The sequence below is a fragment of the Danaus plexippus genome, chromosome 17, assembly GCF_018135715.1.
Source record: "Danaus plexippus chromosome 17, MEX_DaPlex, whole genome shotgun sequence".
NCBI lineage: Eukaryota > Metazoa > Arthropoda > Insecta > Lepidoptera > Nymphalidae > Danaus > Danaus plexippus.
In genome coordinates, this window is record NC_083548.1 from 4,526,082 (window position 1) to 4,541,410 (window position 15,329).

Here is a 15,329-nt window from a genome sequence, read left to right on the forward strand (position 1 = left end):
CAATTATAATGAACGAATACACGAAAAGGAATATTTTCGATTCGAGGAGGCTGTCGGCGCGACATATATATACATAAAATAAATTTGATTTCCCTGTCATTTTGTTATCAATGAGGGAAGGAGGGATGCATGAGTTTTGAACGAAGGGTAAATATTTATTTCAATTATAGATATGTAAGATTTTCTTTAGAGATTAATGGTTGAATTTATTTTAAACAATGACCTAAATTACTTCATGAAAATCTATACTTTTTTGAAAACTTAGTCGCGAAGTAATTGGAGACCTATCAACACTACCATGTCTTTCAGAGGTGTTATGGAGGAAATTCATCGAGATTTAATTGATATTTAATGTTGGACTTTCTATATAAAACTAAATACACCTTATATTTAATGATTTTTGTAAATTCCTAGAAATCACAGAACCGATAATTTTGTCATAATTTGTGTTCCAGAACTTTCTGATACAATTAATGAAGAAATGCTATGATGTTATCTTAGATAGCTGAATCAGAAGATCTCATACTTAACATGTTAGGATATCTTTTCAGTACAAGATTTTTGTTGAAATAATTATGAAATTTGGAAGATAAATAACGTTAAGAAAGAAATCAACTGGAACAATTATCATTATAACATTAAGTGAACGTTGAACTAACGTAAGAATAAAAATACAAATACCTTTCATTTAGTTGATATGATATTTTACATAAAGATTATTTTATTCTTTTCAATCTTTTTACTTTCCCACGAATGCATTAAATTTTATAAGAACCACTTTTAACTTTCCCTTATATTCAAAACAAATGAACGGCACTTGTGTTAATTATATTATAATGTAAATTTAAACTATAAATATTAAAAAATAAAAAAAATATATTTAATTTGTATTTGATAAAATTTAAATAAAACTATTAGCATCCAATCGAAATAATGTATTTATACATTTTTCAAAATCATACAATTAGGTATATTTTATTCTATGATTACAAAAATAAATGTCCTTACACTACGTAACATCACTACATATTAGTTAATTCAAAAGCTATTGAATCTTTTTTTTTATCTTAAATTATATTTACACAACTCGGAAGACTTAATGAATTGACCTCACGTATGAATTATGATTCTATATAAAATAATTTTCATTAAAATATTACTACGGAAATAATTAATTGATTTGTTGCATAAGAAAAGCAGAAAACAATTTTCAAACTATGTAAGTACTTATCTAAAAAGATTTATAAAATAAAAACAATCAAAATCCACACTAATTATAATAATTTACACATTATATAAGAATTTACATTAGAGATTTTATATATATGTATATTATAGAGGTTGCACTAAATTTAGAACCAAAACGCTACAGATTATGTTAAAGTTTATATTGTATATATAAATATATTTCTGTCAATAACTGAAACATGTACCTATATAACGAAATACTAATTTATATATAATTGACGTTACGTTTTTAACTGTCCCTCAATTTAAATTTTTAAACTAAAATTGCCACTTCAAACAAACAGGGTCAAAAATAAGAAATATAGATCTAATAATTCAATTAAATTACCAATCTTAAATTCATAATGAAAAAAAGAAAATGTTATTGTTAATTACTTATAAGACATATCAATGTCAATCGATGAGCTTGATAGTATATTTTATTCTGGTAACAAGATATCGGTATACAAAAAACATTATACTTTATAGCAATTGCGTTAACACCAAAACTATCAGAATCGATTTACTTAGTTCTAAATAAATATATATACAAATACAGCACTAATACTAAATCAGAAACAAAATAAAATTCAACACTAACTGGTCGTAAATTATATTTGCGATATATCTGTAACTTGGCAAGCGCTAATAAAGATTATAATGGCAAACAGAAAAATACTGCTTTTTAACAACTAAGTGAGATATATCTTACTTCACGATAACGTGAACGCCGTATTCGATTTATATTTATTAAATTATAAATACTCCGTTGAGACATTTAATAATAATAATAAATCGTTGATAAAATCTTTGAAAACAATTTAATGAATTAAGAATTGTCTCTTAAGGGTTCATTAAAATCTAAAGTCATCAGCTGTAACGTACGTAACAATTAATGCCATAACTTCAGATGTATTGTCTACATTCTATTCCAAGCAGAGCAGAATAACGTCTAAATAAATTTATTAGGTCGTAAACAACCATAAAACTATAAGATCGTATCTACACTAGAATCCAAGTAGGTCATAATCAGAGAATGATAACCCTCCGATTGGTTTACATTAGAAGGTGCTGTCCCAACCTGACAGATCGTCTGGCGGTGGTTCGTCAGCGTCTGGAGGATACTGGTCAAAGTTGTGTGTGTCTACCGCGGACTTGACAACGGGAGTAATTGGAGGGTCTAAAGTGCGTTGTGCTAGACCTTCCCAGTTGAAACCATCGAACCATCTGGAAGGAATTATAGAATTATTCATATTTAACTTGTATGAGGTTAGTAATAACCCTAAAGGACCTTTGGGTTAAAAAATTGTTAAACATTCAGAATTAAATGTTCGTCAAAATAAATTAGACGTTATTAACCTAGTCTTCTTACATACATACAATATTATTATTTTGTGCTCTTATACGAGTTACATGCATGTAAAAATTTGTTATAATCTAAATCAATGTTAATAAAAATCAGATCGAACAATTTCCGTTTAGGATTCTACCCCGACTAATTCAAAGTTTCAGCCTTTTCAACATTTTTGTTTGTAAAAACATTATTTAATCTATTTAATTATTAATTAAATAGATAAATTGGAGCGGAAACAGGAATTACTATTATTACGAGTTAATTTCTTCTAATTCTTGTTTACATACTTGTGCTTTTGTATTTCAGTAATGCCTCCCCGTTGGTATCCGAGTCTCTCCGCAGGGTTGTCTCTGCAAAGTTTCTTGATAAGGTTGGCTGCGTTACGTGTGATTGACCTCGGGAATTCAACCGCATCAATACCTTTCAGGATCTTATTGTATGTCTTCATTGGATCTGCACCAGTGAATGGTGGAGATCCAGTCAGTAATTCAAACATGAGCACCCCTGAAACGATAATCATATGTGTAGAAGACAAGAAGCCAGTATTTTTATGAGTTTTTGCTTGTCTATTTTTGTCAATTCTATTTGCCAACATTGCACGTGGGTAATGTAAGATAGTTCTTTCTAGCATTTAAATCTTATGACTTACCCAAGGACCAATAATCTGCGCTAATGTCGTGCCCTCTGTTCATAATAACTTCCGGAGCCACGTATTCCGGCGTTCCACAGAAAGTCCAAGTTTTTCGGCTCGCTTGTAGTTTTTTCGAAAAACCAAAGTCCACTAGCTTCACGTAGCCTTTGGAGTCAAGTAGTAAGTTCTCTGGTTTAAGATCCCTAAAATTACATTATCATTACAATTTCGCTGTTAAATTTACCTTTATTATTGTGCGGTAGGTTTTATATTACCTATAGATTATATTTCTAGAATGTAAATAGTGGAACGCTTCAACGACACAAGCTGTGTAGAACCGAGTAGTGGAGTCATCGAATTGTCCTGGAATGAAATACACATAGAATTATTTTTTATATACGAGTATTAACTATTGCTCTCATATTTAAACAATAAAAATACCTCTATCTCTCAAGATTGTCCACAATTCTCCACCAAGACATGTCTCCATTAGCATATATAAATACTTTCTATCCTTAAACGTCTTATAAAGTTTCACAATAAATTCGCAGTTCATCTCGGACATAATTTCTTTCTCCGACATTATATGCTGTTGCTGTCTGGTTTCAACGATTTGGGCTTTCTTCATCTGTTTTAGGGCGAACGATCGGCTGGAATCTCCTTGGATTTGAACAAGCTCCACCCGACCAAAACCACCAATACCCAAGGTTGCTATAATGCGCAGGTCTGATAGCCGCAAGTTTGCGAATTCTTCATTAAGTCTGAAATTATTATTCCAATTTATAATGCAAGTTAGGAGTGTATTATGCACAAAAAAACTTCTACTGTTATGAATTATACTAGATATAATACTATGAACATGATAACAATAAACTTTCCAAAATTATCACCTAATCAATACTTAGCTTTACCGAGAACATTGTTTTCTTGTTTACAATACCAACATAAAACCGCGGGAAAGAAAATATCATCTTTAATGGTTTTTAATAAAAAGATTATTTCTATACCACAGGACAGTTAATAGCCCATCTAAGATTTACTTCTCATTTAACATCACATTCGAGTGATAGTGAAAGTTATTTGTTGCGATATACATAATTGCATATTACATTATCATTTGCGAAGATAATATGTGATACAAAAATTCAATCTATATAAACACATTATTTTAGTTAGAGGCCCGATGAAAACGAAACTTCTTAAAAAAATATGTGCACTCATTGAAATATAGCTTAAGTTTAGTTCTAGCGAAATAAATAAATACTTACAGGGGAGCTTATTTAAAGGTATATTATAAGGAATTTGTATTGGATTGGATAGAATTGGATATGGTATTGTTATTTCATCTTTATTTCAAGCTCTAAGTAGAATCGTTGTTTATACCTACCGTCTGCTACAATGATATCTTGTGTAATGTTAATTACTTACCGTAAACATAGTCCAAGTTAGCATAAACATAAATTGAACGTATTATAATAAGACAAAGGCTACCAAAAATAGTATCGAAGTTTCAAAATAATAGTAACAATGGTATTGTTGAATTCTTGTGAAATCTATTGTTACTGTGACAAATGGCTTGTCGAAGTAGCCGTTTTGTTTTTGAAATATGAAGTTTGATATTAATTTGTTGATATTAAAAAATATATAGTAATGACTTAATATATTAAATTCATTTTAAAGCTTTGAACAAAAGTTTGTAATAAGAAAAATTAAAAAAATATGTTAAATATTGTAAATACTTAAGTCAGTGAGATGTCATTCTTAATACTATTACGAATTTCTTATATGAGTCACAATGATTATAATCGTCTCCAGCCTTACCTCTGCCTGTCATCGCCAACATCCTTGTACTTGGTGCGGATTTCATCGAGCGTCGAGATAAGCTGGTTGAAGGTCTCCCGGTCTATTACTAAGCATGTAGTGCCATCTGGGGAGTCACATACTATGTTTGCCGTTCGGAGGTCGTCTCTGAAATACGTAACGCATTATACATAGGAAATTACTATGAACACTTTTATTATTATAAATCGTTAGTGGAAGATAAAAAAAATCTCTTAAAGATCGTATGGTTTTAGTGATATCGTAAAAAATGTTGAGACATAATTATGCTTATCATTAGTTTGAAACGCTAATCTAAGCAAAGAACATTTTCACTTTCAATCAATATTTTAGGATATAACCATTTTCGTATTAAATAAATATTTAAAAATGAATAGTTTTATTTTATGTTGTAAACTGATATTAACCACACGTGCATGCAGATAACTCGAAGACATAGACAAAGAAATAACATTATTATATCAATAAATCATATTTTTCGAAGTATGATGTGATAGAATTGCTTATTATATACATACCCTTGCAAGGCCTTTTCCCCGAAGAAATCACCTTTCGTTAGAGTTCTTATGAATTTTTCATCGTTGCTATTTGGCTGCTTCTGTGTTACCTTGACCTACAAACAAGATACATAACATCGTGTCTTCATCACAAGTAACTATAATTCAGGTAAATATATACATAATATTATTTTCTAAAATAAGAATGGTAATAATATCTGTTAAAATAATTAATGTTGTCAACATTAATATCAAACAATGTCGATATGCAATCGTGACACAATCTTATTCACGTAAAGTATTACAGAAACTAATGTCGAAATGATTTATATTGTGTATTATTACTCAATGTAGAAGTTGTTATTATATTCTAGCTGCGTTTACTATGACATACAAAACATTTAACTATTTACAGACAACTTAATTGAGGGATAAAATAAAACTCGAACAAAAAAAAATAAAGATAACTATGATATAACTCGAACTATCACTGGCCTGTTATTTAACAGTTAAACGTGAAGGAAAACGACAACGCGTCAGCGTTTTTAACAAGCATTTGCGGTTACTTTTCCTTTTGGTTGGATTTAATGTAATTTATTTGAAAGAGCTCCTAATTTCAGCAATGAGGCTTTCACTTTTTGTTAAGCATCTTTCTTTTTAACGTTATTTTTATTCATACCATTAAAAATTTCAAGAAATAGGATTGTGAATAAATACAGCCGGTTACAAAAAATATCACGCAAAATAATATATTTAAATTGCAATAGCAAAATTCGTTCGAAATTACGCTAACGATACGCCGTCTGAGTAAGTGACAAAAAAAAAACGTAATTTTTTCCTATAACCTGAGCCCGACCAACACATCCGGCTTTGTACAACAATTATATCATTGTATCGTAAATAATACATTTTGCAACTAAACCTGACATAAAAGCAATTATACCTTACAACAATCCACTTTATATTCCACAGACTAAATACTTCTGTTTATATACATTTCTTAAATACCTAATAATTGAGGAATAATACTTAATTGAAGAATAACACAAACAAAAGATAAAATTCATTAACATTCAAAGACTATAAAACATAAAATAGTCCACATATTGCACCATAAAATGGTGTTACAATGTTTGAAACAACAATACTGAAAAATATTTTGGATAAACTTTTTGTTTCAAAGGTGCGATGTAGAGTTACAAAACGAATGATATTTTTTTCCCAGAATTACAAAAATGTGACCTTAAACAAATGGTGTCTTTGTTCTCGACTTCTAGTGTCAAGCGTGTCAATAACATTCATACAGTTGCTTCTATTGTATTCATATAATAAACTGAAACTATGTAATGTATTTAATACTAAAATCTTTATACATCCGTTAATAATTGAAAAATATACATTATGCAAATATACATAATAAAATTTTACCCTTTCTTTTTGAAGTCTTTGTTAATTACTATTAATAATTATTTTTATGCTTTTTCATTTTGATGCGTTATTTAAAGATAGTACTTTTGACCTAACTTGCCCGTGCGCTGACCTTGTCTGCACAATAGCCTATGGCCTTTGCAGCCAATGACTATTTTAAACATTTACCTACACATCAAGTAAGATTTACATATTTTTATAAGCAATATAAATGAGTAGCTTAGAGCTATCAATCCTATTATTTATATTGTTTCCCAATATCCTATATTACTATTCTATGAAGAGATATTTGATTTTTGTATTGTACCTTTTAAAATGTCCACGTCAATTAATTCTAGAGATTTAAATTAATAAGAGATTTAAAGAAAATGTTTAATGTCAGCAACAGTTTAAAATTGCAAATTATTTAAGTTTGAATGTGCAGTGTATCGAGGCTGGCTCAAATGCCAAGGTGAACTACTTATACTACAATCACCGTTTCTACGCGGACAATAAGTAATATCAAAGTCGAACACAAAAGGAAACATATATTAGGGGCATAATTCATATTTAATGTCACCTCCCATAAAGACGCTTTTTAACCGCAACCATCATTAATCGCTTTTACCATTAATTAAATTTTATTTTGATAAAAATTCTTATGAAACCTTAACTTAAAAAACCGTAGACAGATTTAGACTTAAATCAAATATTAAAGATAATTATAAAAAAGAGAAACTCAATATAATTCGCACGATACGCCGTAAGTATGAAATGTTACAGTGTGATATCAAAAATGAAAGATGAGAAACGAATCGTGTATCTATTTAAAAAACATGAAGCCGAGGTACGAGTGGCGCGTCTTCTCGAAAGTGAAACTCGACTTGTTTAGAGATTACCGTCGACTTAATAACAATGTCATCGAAATAAATCATATGTGAAATGACAAGAAGTTCAAGACAAAATCATCTTAATAATGACTTCATCATTGGATGCAATTGGAGGTTTTTGCTATCAAGATTATGATAATGATGATGATATAAAAGTTTTCATATTATTACATCATATTCTAAAAACATTAACATTAAATTATCATAGTTTAATATATTATTTTCAAAAATTTTATTGTCTCCTTATTTGTATATCAAAATTTACATACACGGTTGCTATAGTGTATTTAAAAAAGCCGATGACGTTATACAATTTGTTTAATGAAAACAAAACAAAGAATATTTACCAACGAAATGCTAACTTGCGCTGCTCGAACCTTGAAAGTTCAGCTGTTCTGGTTACATAATGATATTTTAATATAATTTTTGTATGAACGACATTGATTTAAGATACCTATTATCTACCACAATTTATCCTTAAAACATTCTATAATAATATAATTGCCATACAAGTAACAACGGAATGTAAACAATCTTGAATGCATTTCTATAGAAGAAGGTGTAATTAGTCAAAGTATTTTAATTGCTAAAACGTGGGGCAGATGTAACGTTACAATTAAGAATAACTTACTTGTCCCTTTGATATAATGAAGAAGGTATCACCCCTGGCTCCTTGTCTAATAATATAGTCGCCATTTTGATAGTGTGTTTCTTCCAATACGTCTGATATTTTGATAAGGGTGTCTTCGGGAAGGTTTTTGAAGATCGGTACACTGTAATAAAATAGGCGAAGTGTTAATGCTTCTTCTGACACATATCACTTTTCAACTATAATGTTATTGATTGTATTACATATTTTAAGTTTGATAAAGAGGAAACGTTGTCGGCAAAGATATTTCCAATAGCGTGTCATGTAATACTTTAAATATCATTATTTACAACGTTTTATTATATTGTAGTCTTAGGCTCGCATATTTGGGTATTGTATATTTTTTATTTAAGCTAATTTTCATCGTGTTATTTATTTTTATAGATGAAAAAATATTACAAATCCTTAATAACAGGCACTTGGAAGAAAAATAAAGAAAAAAAAACCGACTTTCATATTTATATAAAAAATGTAGTATTTTTGTCAGATCCATTTTATTGCGTACATATAAAATTAAATAAGAAACAGAACATTTAGTAATGTCCATTTCCCTGAAAATTACCAGATAAGTGAAATTATAATTGTATTAAATGTATATTTTTTTATTTGAATTACTCAAAGTATGGAGTCATAGATTTTCTATGGCCACATTACATAAATATTATATTAAATTATCATTGAACTACTTTTTGATAAATAAAAAAGAACATGTATTGGTGTTATTATTTATTTATTAATGCCTAAAGGCATTAAATGTAAGTCATGTTTTATGTTTAACTTGTTTGTCAAGTTTCTGTATCAAGCATAATTAGGGCATTAATAGAGGATGTTTCATTTTAAATCGTTCGTTCAATGATCAATTCATTAAAATGAAAATTAACCTGTTTCTATTGAGTGAAATAAAGTAGCAATTCTAATTTAAGTTGTAATCAATTTCACATCAAATCTTTGATATGAAAGTAATTCAGCGGAGTTAGTTAGTATACGAAATATTACGAAAACTGTAAGTAAGTTTTATACGCATGTAACGAATAATTTATTTAAATAAATTTATCGTTTAATGTTTAGTTTTCAATGATACACTTAATAAATACACTAAACGAGTTTAATTGCTCCGTTTTATATTATTGTAACATAATTATTAGCTAAAATTAAAACATTAACAATATCTCCGTTCGACAAATTACAGACCAATAAATTGTTAATTAACATTGATAAGGCATTTTCTGCATCGTATATACTTACCATTTAAGGATATTAGCTAAGAACTATTTAGGTTCTTATTTAAATTTTGGACCCTATAATACAAAATAACCGGATTTTTTAATACGATCCTTAACATCACTGAAGAATAAATTCAATGCAAAGCAATTTATTTAAATAACAATAAAGCTATTTATTCGAAACTGGTCGGGCGGCAATAACTAGAGAATAATTTAATTACTTGCTTCTGTGTGAACGATCAATGTCTGAACGTTCCTATTTTCTCGGTCAGCAAGTGTTGACCGACAAATCATATATCAAACTAGCTGAAGCCCGGGGATTCATTGGAGGACTTGTGTCTTATAGCACAATTAATTAATGCGTCTAATTTAATCGAAAGAAAATAAACCATTCGGTCGTTTTTGAGCAAAGCAAAAAAAAAAACTCATATTACATATTTACATACTTTCGCATTTATGACAGGCATTTTAAGTTCCATTAAAATGTCCGTTCTTTGTATCCATATAGGCTATATTATACCGTAAGCACGTATACTAAGCTTAAACGAAATCAATTGTAGAGGTTGCGACTTTCCGATGCGTGACAATTATTTAAATGTGTGTCGTTGTTTTATTGGTCAGAGACAATTTGAAAAGCATGAAACGTTATGTTCTCTTTAAGAATACCGCGGTAAACATCTATAGTAAGAGCAAGTGTAATCCAATTGTTTGATCAGACATAGTTTTAAGATGAGTGTATGTGGTTTTCGTAAAATTATGTATGGAGTATTAAGAAAACGTTGCGAATTTAATGTTGATACAGCACGCGAGGAGACAGAAGTTTTTTTTTATTATTAAAGAGTAGACAAAAGATAAGTGTCACTTGTGTAAATGACGGAAAATTTTATATTCGTTCCGCTGGAACGATAAAGTTAGAGATAAGAACATTTTTCTATCAATCAAAATAACGATTACTTTAATAAAAAAATGTAAAATACTTCTTTTGACACCACTTTCATCGTATTACGAGATAGAGTGCAGAACGTAACGTGAAGTAGTACGAAACAACTAAAGATTTCGTCAATGAAGCATTCATTTTATCAAGCTAAATTACACAAGTGTATGTACGCAACATATTTAATACTCTGTTAATAAATGATGTAAGAGCCAGATGACTATTTAAATAACAAGACCAAAATATAAACAACACAGTTTAAGAAAAATGTTATTACTAGGAAGTATACAATACGTCCACAATGAGAGGTCTATTTGAAACCACGTTAAAATAATTTTAATAAATTCTACATACATATAAATTTCGTATACATGTAAATGATTTTTAAATGAAAGAGTAACAACACGCCTATTCCATATATGTTTATAATTATTATAGTATTATTGGGATTATATTTATCTTATATTTTATGTTTGCACTTAGTTATATTACATAGATATATTTAATTAGCAACGATATTGCTATGTAATTACCGGTCGTATTTAATTTCAGCACTTACGTAAATAGTTGCTTAACAGAAGGCTACGACTTATGAGCAATCGCAGTACATAAAATATTATGATAGACATCGATGGTTAGTCATGTATGACGAAGTATATGGCATACGTGTTTCATATTCGTATTTATTGCAGTCTACCTCTACTATTTTAATAGATTATATCGAATTGCACAGTGTAACTTGTGTGTATCTATCATTTTGTAATAAAAAAAAATTTAAAGGATATTTTATAAAAGCCACATAGTAGGGGAGTAATGCAATTTATAATTTTAAATTACAACTTTACCTACTTCTAAATATGGTTAGGCCATGGCTTGTCTTCCTGAATTATTATTACAGTGAAAGGATTGACTAAAATATTATTCAACGTGACAAACTTCAAAGTATTTCGCAAAGTATCGCACGAGACGTTAGGCAATGCTGTTTTACAATTGTTTTGTATAAAATCTTGGAATACGTACGACAGGAATGTCAATTCGTTTTCGTGTTAGAAAGGATGCTTTCATGAGGTCAGCTTTGCAAAAGTTCTTATGCAAGCTGGATGCTACATTGAATTTCTTATTTTATACAAATTTTAAATCATTGTGTCTCGTACAAATTTGGAATATTTATTTTTAAACCGAAAACTTATGGTTCCTTCCAAAGTTTATGTATGTAAGAAAAGATTTTTAAACGAACGATATCTTATTAGGCGTTCATTAATACATCAAATTGTTAGATGACCTGACTATGTTACTTTCTAGAATTTCATTTCCGAAAATGCTTCAATTAAATTAGTGGACCATGCAGCTTTTATTGGGTTTTTATTTATTAGTTAATTCTTATCATTCTTAAGACGATCAGTTAACAATATAATTTGATGATTAGATATTTATAGTTCAATAAAAATTATTTAAGTACGTTATATGTACAGATTTGAGTACGACCCATTGAAGGCATAAGAATAGGTCGTCGCTCAGCCCATTGAATTTGCATAAGTGCCTCGGGTCAATATCCTTTCTTCTACAAACATATATCTTCACAAAGTAAAACACAATATCTGTCTGATCTTGCAATTAGTTTTCTTATTCATTCATAAATACTATCCTGATTATGGAATGGTTATTTGTTAAGTGCATACTGATTCTTTATTCATATGATTACGAGTAAAAATATTAATTCTGACAATATATCATTTTTACAAATACCTGTTATGAAGTCACGGCGGAAAGTAAATGAACACTTATTCTTTCAATAGGTTCCAAAACCTTCTCAATAATAATTTTAAATAATTATAATATTAATCAGTTCGTGAGACACAAAATTATTTGTATGTTAAATAGCTTAAATTAAATGCTATAGCTTGGCAAGATACAGAATCGAAATTGTCTTTTTATAATAAGCAGTCGTAAATGTTTTTAGATATAAAATATGAATAGTTATGATAGGGTGGACATGGACAGAAAATAAAATTAAAAAAAAAATCTTTATATAAACAACTGCTACTCCAAACACTACCAAACTTTATGGACTTTAAGCCATAAACAACTCGATCCAATAAAAGAAACTTCGAATAGCCACAAAAATAACTCATGATTACAGATTTGGAACGAAAGTTGTTGACCGATGATGTATACCTTATTTTAAAAGTACGTGAATGGTGGTGTTAAAAATAAACAGTTTCATGTTCACAGAAAAAAATGTACATCAAAATGTATAGTGAGTTTCTTCATTAATGTATTCTCTTAATTACGCGTGGGATCCGTATATGCCGATATCTTGTATAACGAGGACCAGTAAATAAAAATATATCAAGCGTGGGTGATATTGCCAAAACGGTTACAATTTGAAGTCCCGTGTGAATGGAAAATGTAAGCTGAGACTGAGATCCATTTAATAAGAAAACAATATCAACAATTTAATTGACATTTACACTGAACTAAATAAAACAATAGGCAATTACTGGAATGAAAAATATCACGGTTTCCCATTAATGATATCGATTTTTGTCATATGTAACATATAATTTACTTTTACTTATCCACTATAAAATATTTATCATAATAACCTACCTCTTAAGGAAGTCAGTGTATTCAGCCTGTCTGATAAGACCAGTTCTCATCATAATTGTCTGGAAGCATTGGCGCTCGATGGCCCAGAGCCTGCAGTCGGTAGCGGCTTTGATGGTGGCAGTTCTCTTGCAATTGTACAGTATCGCCAGTTCTCCGAATACCTTGCCTGGTGCCATGGTGCTAAGGTATTTGTTCTCCCGTGATACTTCCACTCTTCCCTCTGTTGACAACATTAAAATCAGTCAAACAGTTTTTATTTTGTACGTGTTCAATAGAAACCTGTATCTTAATATCGTGAAAAACAAAAATGTTTCTCTTGTTTTATATATTAATTTTTTTTTAATAAAATAAATTTATACTTTTAACGTGTGTAATTTTAAAATGGCGAAATCTGTTCTCTTTTTCTGAATTCGTTCATTTATCGGTTTATTTCAGACACTTGACATATTACTTTATGTTAGTTTTATTATCACTTTAGTATCTAAAAATTTAATAATGCAATATGGTAAATTTTGACATTATTAATTCACTATAAAACTCATAAATTTTATGAGGGTACTGATACTTAAATGTTAAGTGAAAACGTCATGTCACAATAATATAATATATTCATTTTAGTAGTACTTAAAAGTTAATCTTATGACATTAATAAATTCGATATAACTAATAGTAATTAATCTGCACAATTAATTGAACATAGTTCCACATATTCTTAAGCCATAAATGTTCAAGGTTAATCCAACTCATTGGTGAGTCACAAGTGGTCTCATTAGAGAACTTGACGGGATATTGCACAGTCTCAACTTTAGTAAACACGTAACGAGATATGTTGTGGCTTTTGAGAAATATGAGACATTTAACACGAATGTTTCTAATTTTAATATAAAGATTTTATTTAATGTTAATGCCGCGATGAGTGATCACGAAGTTAAAACCAAAAAAATTATATCCATATTTCTCAACGTACTTCTATTATGCATAGTATTTCAAAACTCAATATTTTATGGTATCAATAGTAAATAATGGTTGCATATTTAATAATGAAATGTCATGATACAATTTCTTACTTATCATAGTAGAGAATTACTGTATACGTTCACAACTAAAACAAAGAGTGCAAATTGCCGGGTTCTTTGTTTCCATTCATTATTGAATTGAAGAAATATTTGCTTTATATTGTATTTATTTATTCCTGTTTGTTTAACCTACCTTACTATTGTTTTGATATAAACAATCGCTTTGAGTATCTTCGCATAACTTTGAAAATTATATTATTGAATTATTTAAATAACTTATGATAAATTATTGTAACGGGTACACGAAACGGTGTCAAATCCTATATTAAATTAAGTTTTTGGAATGAATTAATTATGTTAATAGTAAATTTTGTAAGCGCTTAAATCGAAGGAAAAAAGTAAAAGTGAATTAAGATAACTAGCGCTTAAGATGTAAAAGATGTAAAATAAAAAATGGTTTTATACAAGTTACTATCGTTTTTATTTATAATGAAAGCACTTTCAAGCAAACGTTTACTGTGACATTAACGTTTCAGTACAATTACATATTTATGAGTGGAGTATAAAAATGGTATCGTGTTCAGCCAAAGCTATAAATGTATTTCTTATTTAAAATGCTTAATATCAGTTTGATTTTCCAAAAGTCGTACTTTAGAAATTGGAGCAAGCAATAATAAATACGTTTGAAAAATGAAAGTTAGTCGTATACTTTAAAAAGTATAAATTATTTCATCAATATGACAGTAATCTTATTAAAATCGTGAGAAATCAAAAGTCCGCGTCATCATTTGATATCCATGGTACGCTAAAACCTCAAATATAATGAAATAAAAAGAATATTTATAATTCGGCTGAATGATTTACAAATAAAATTTAATGAGCAAATGCCTTTTAAATAGTAAAATAATTATATGTACGTTCATATTACTGCAAAATAAAAGGTGCGGACGGTAATGTGGTTAACCTTTACGTCTATCAATCAACGTGACAACATCCAAAAATACGCTAATCACATGATAAAGATAAGACATATAACTTAGAAGATATCACGT

The 15,329-nt window shown here is 29.0% G+C and overlaps 1 protein-coding gene across 4 annotated transcripts in view; it reads right to left on the reverse strand.

Annotated features, from left to right (window-relative positions):
- Positions 1-920: 920 nt before the first annotated feature.
- Positions 921-15,329, reverse strand: part of LOC116771494 (cGMP-dependent protein kinase, isozyme 2 forms cD4/T1/T3A/T3B) — a 77,932-nt gene continuing 63,523 nt past the window's right edge. For all 4 annotated transcript variants that reach the window (XM_032663346.2, XM_032663347.2, XM_032663348.2 and 1 more), the window contains 9 exons: positions 13,262-13,481; positions 8,477-8,618; positions 5,570-5,664; positions 5,034-5,180; positions 3,654-3,973; positions 3,488-3,575; positions 3,231-3,415; positions 2,869-3,085; positions 921-2,454 (listed from right to left, as the gene is read on the reverse strand). In XM_032663346.2, coding sequence (XP_032519237.1) covers positions 2,289-2,454; positions 2,869-3,085; positions 3,231-3,415; positions 3,488-3,575; positions 3,654-3,973; positions 5,034-5,180; positions 5,570-5,664; positions 8,477-8,618; positions 13,262-13,481 — 1,580 coding nt within the window. In that variant the 3' untranslated portion in view covers positions 921-2,288. The remainder of the gene's footprint in view (positions 2,455-2,868; positions 3,086-3,230; positions 3,416-3,487; positions 3,576-3,653; positions 3,974-5,033; positions 5,181-5,569; positions 5,665-8,476; positions 8,619-13,261; positions 13,482-15,329) is intronic.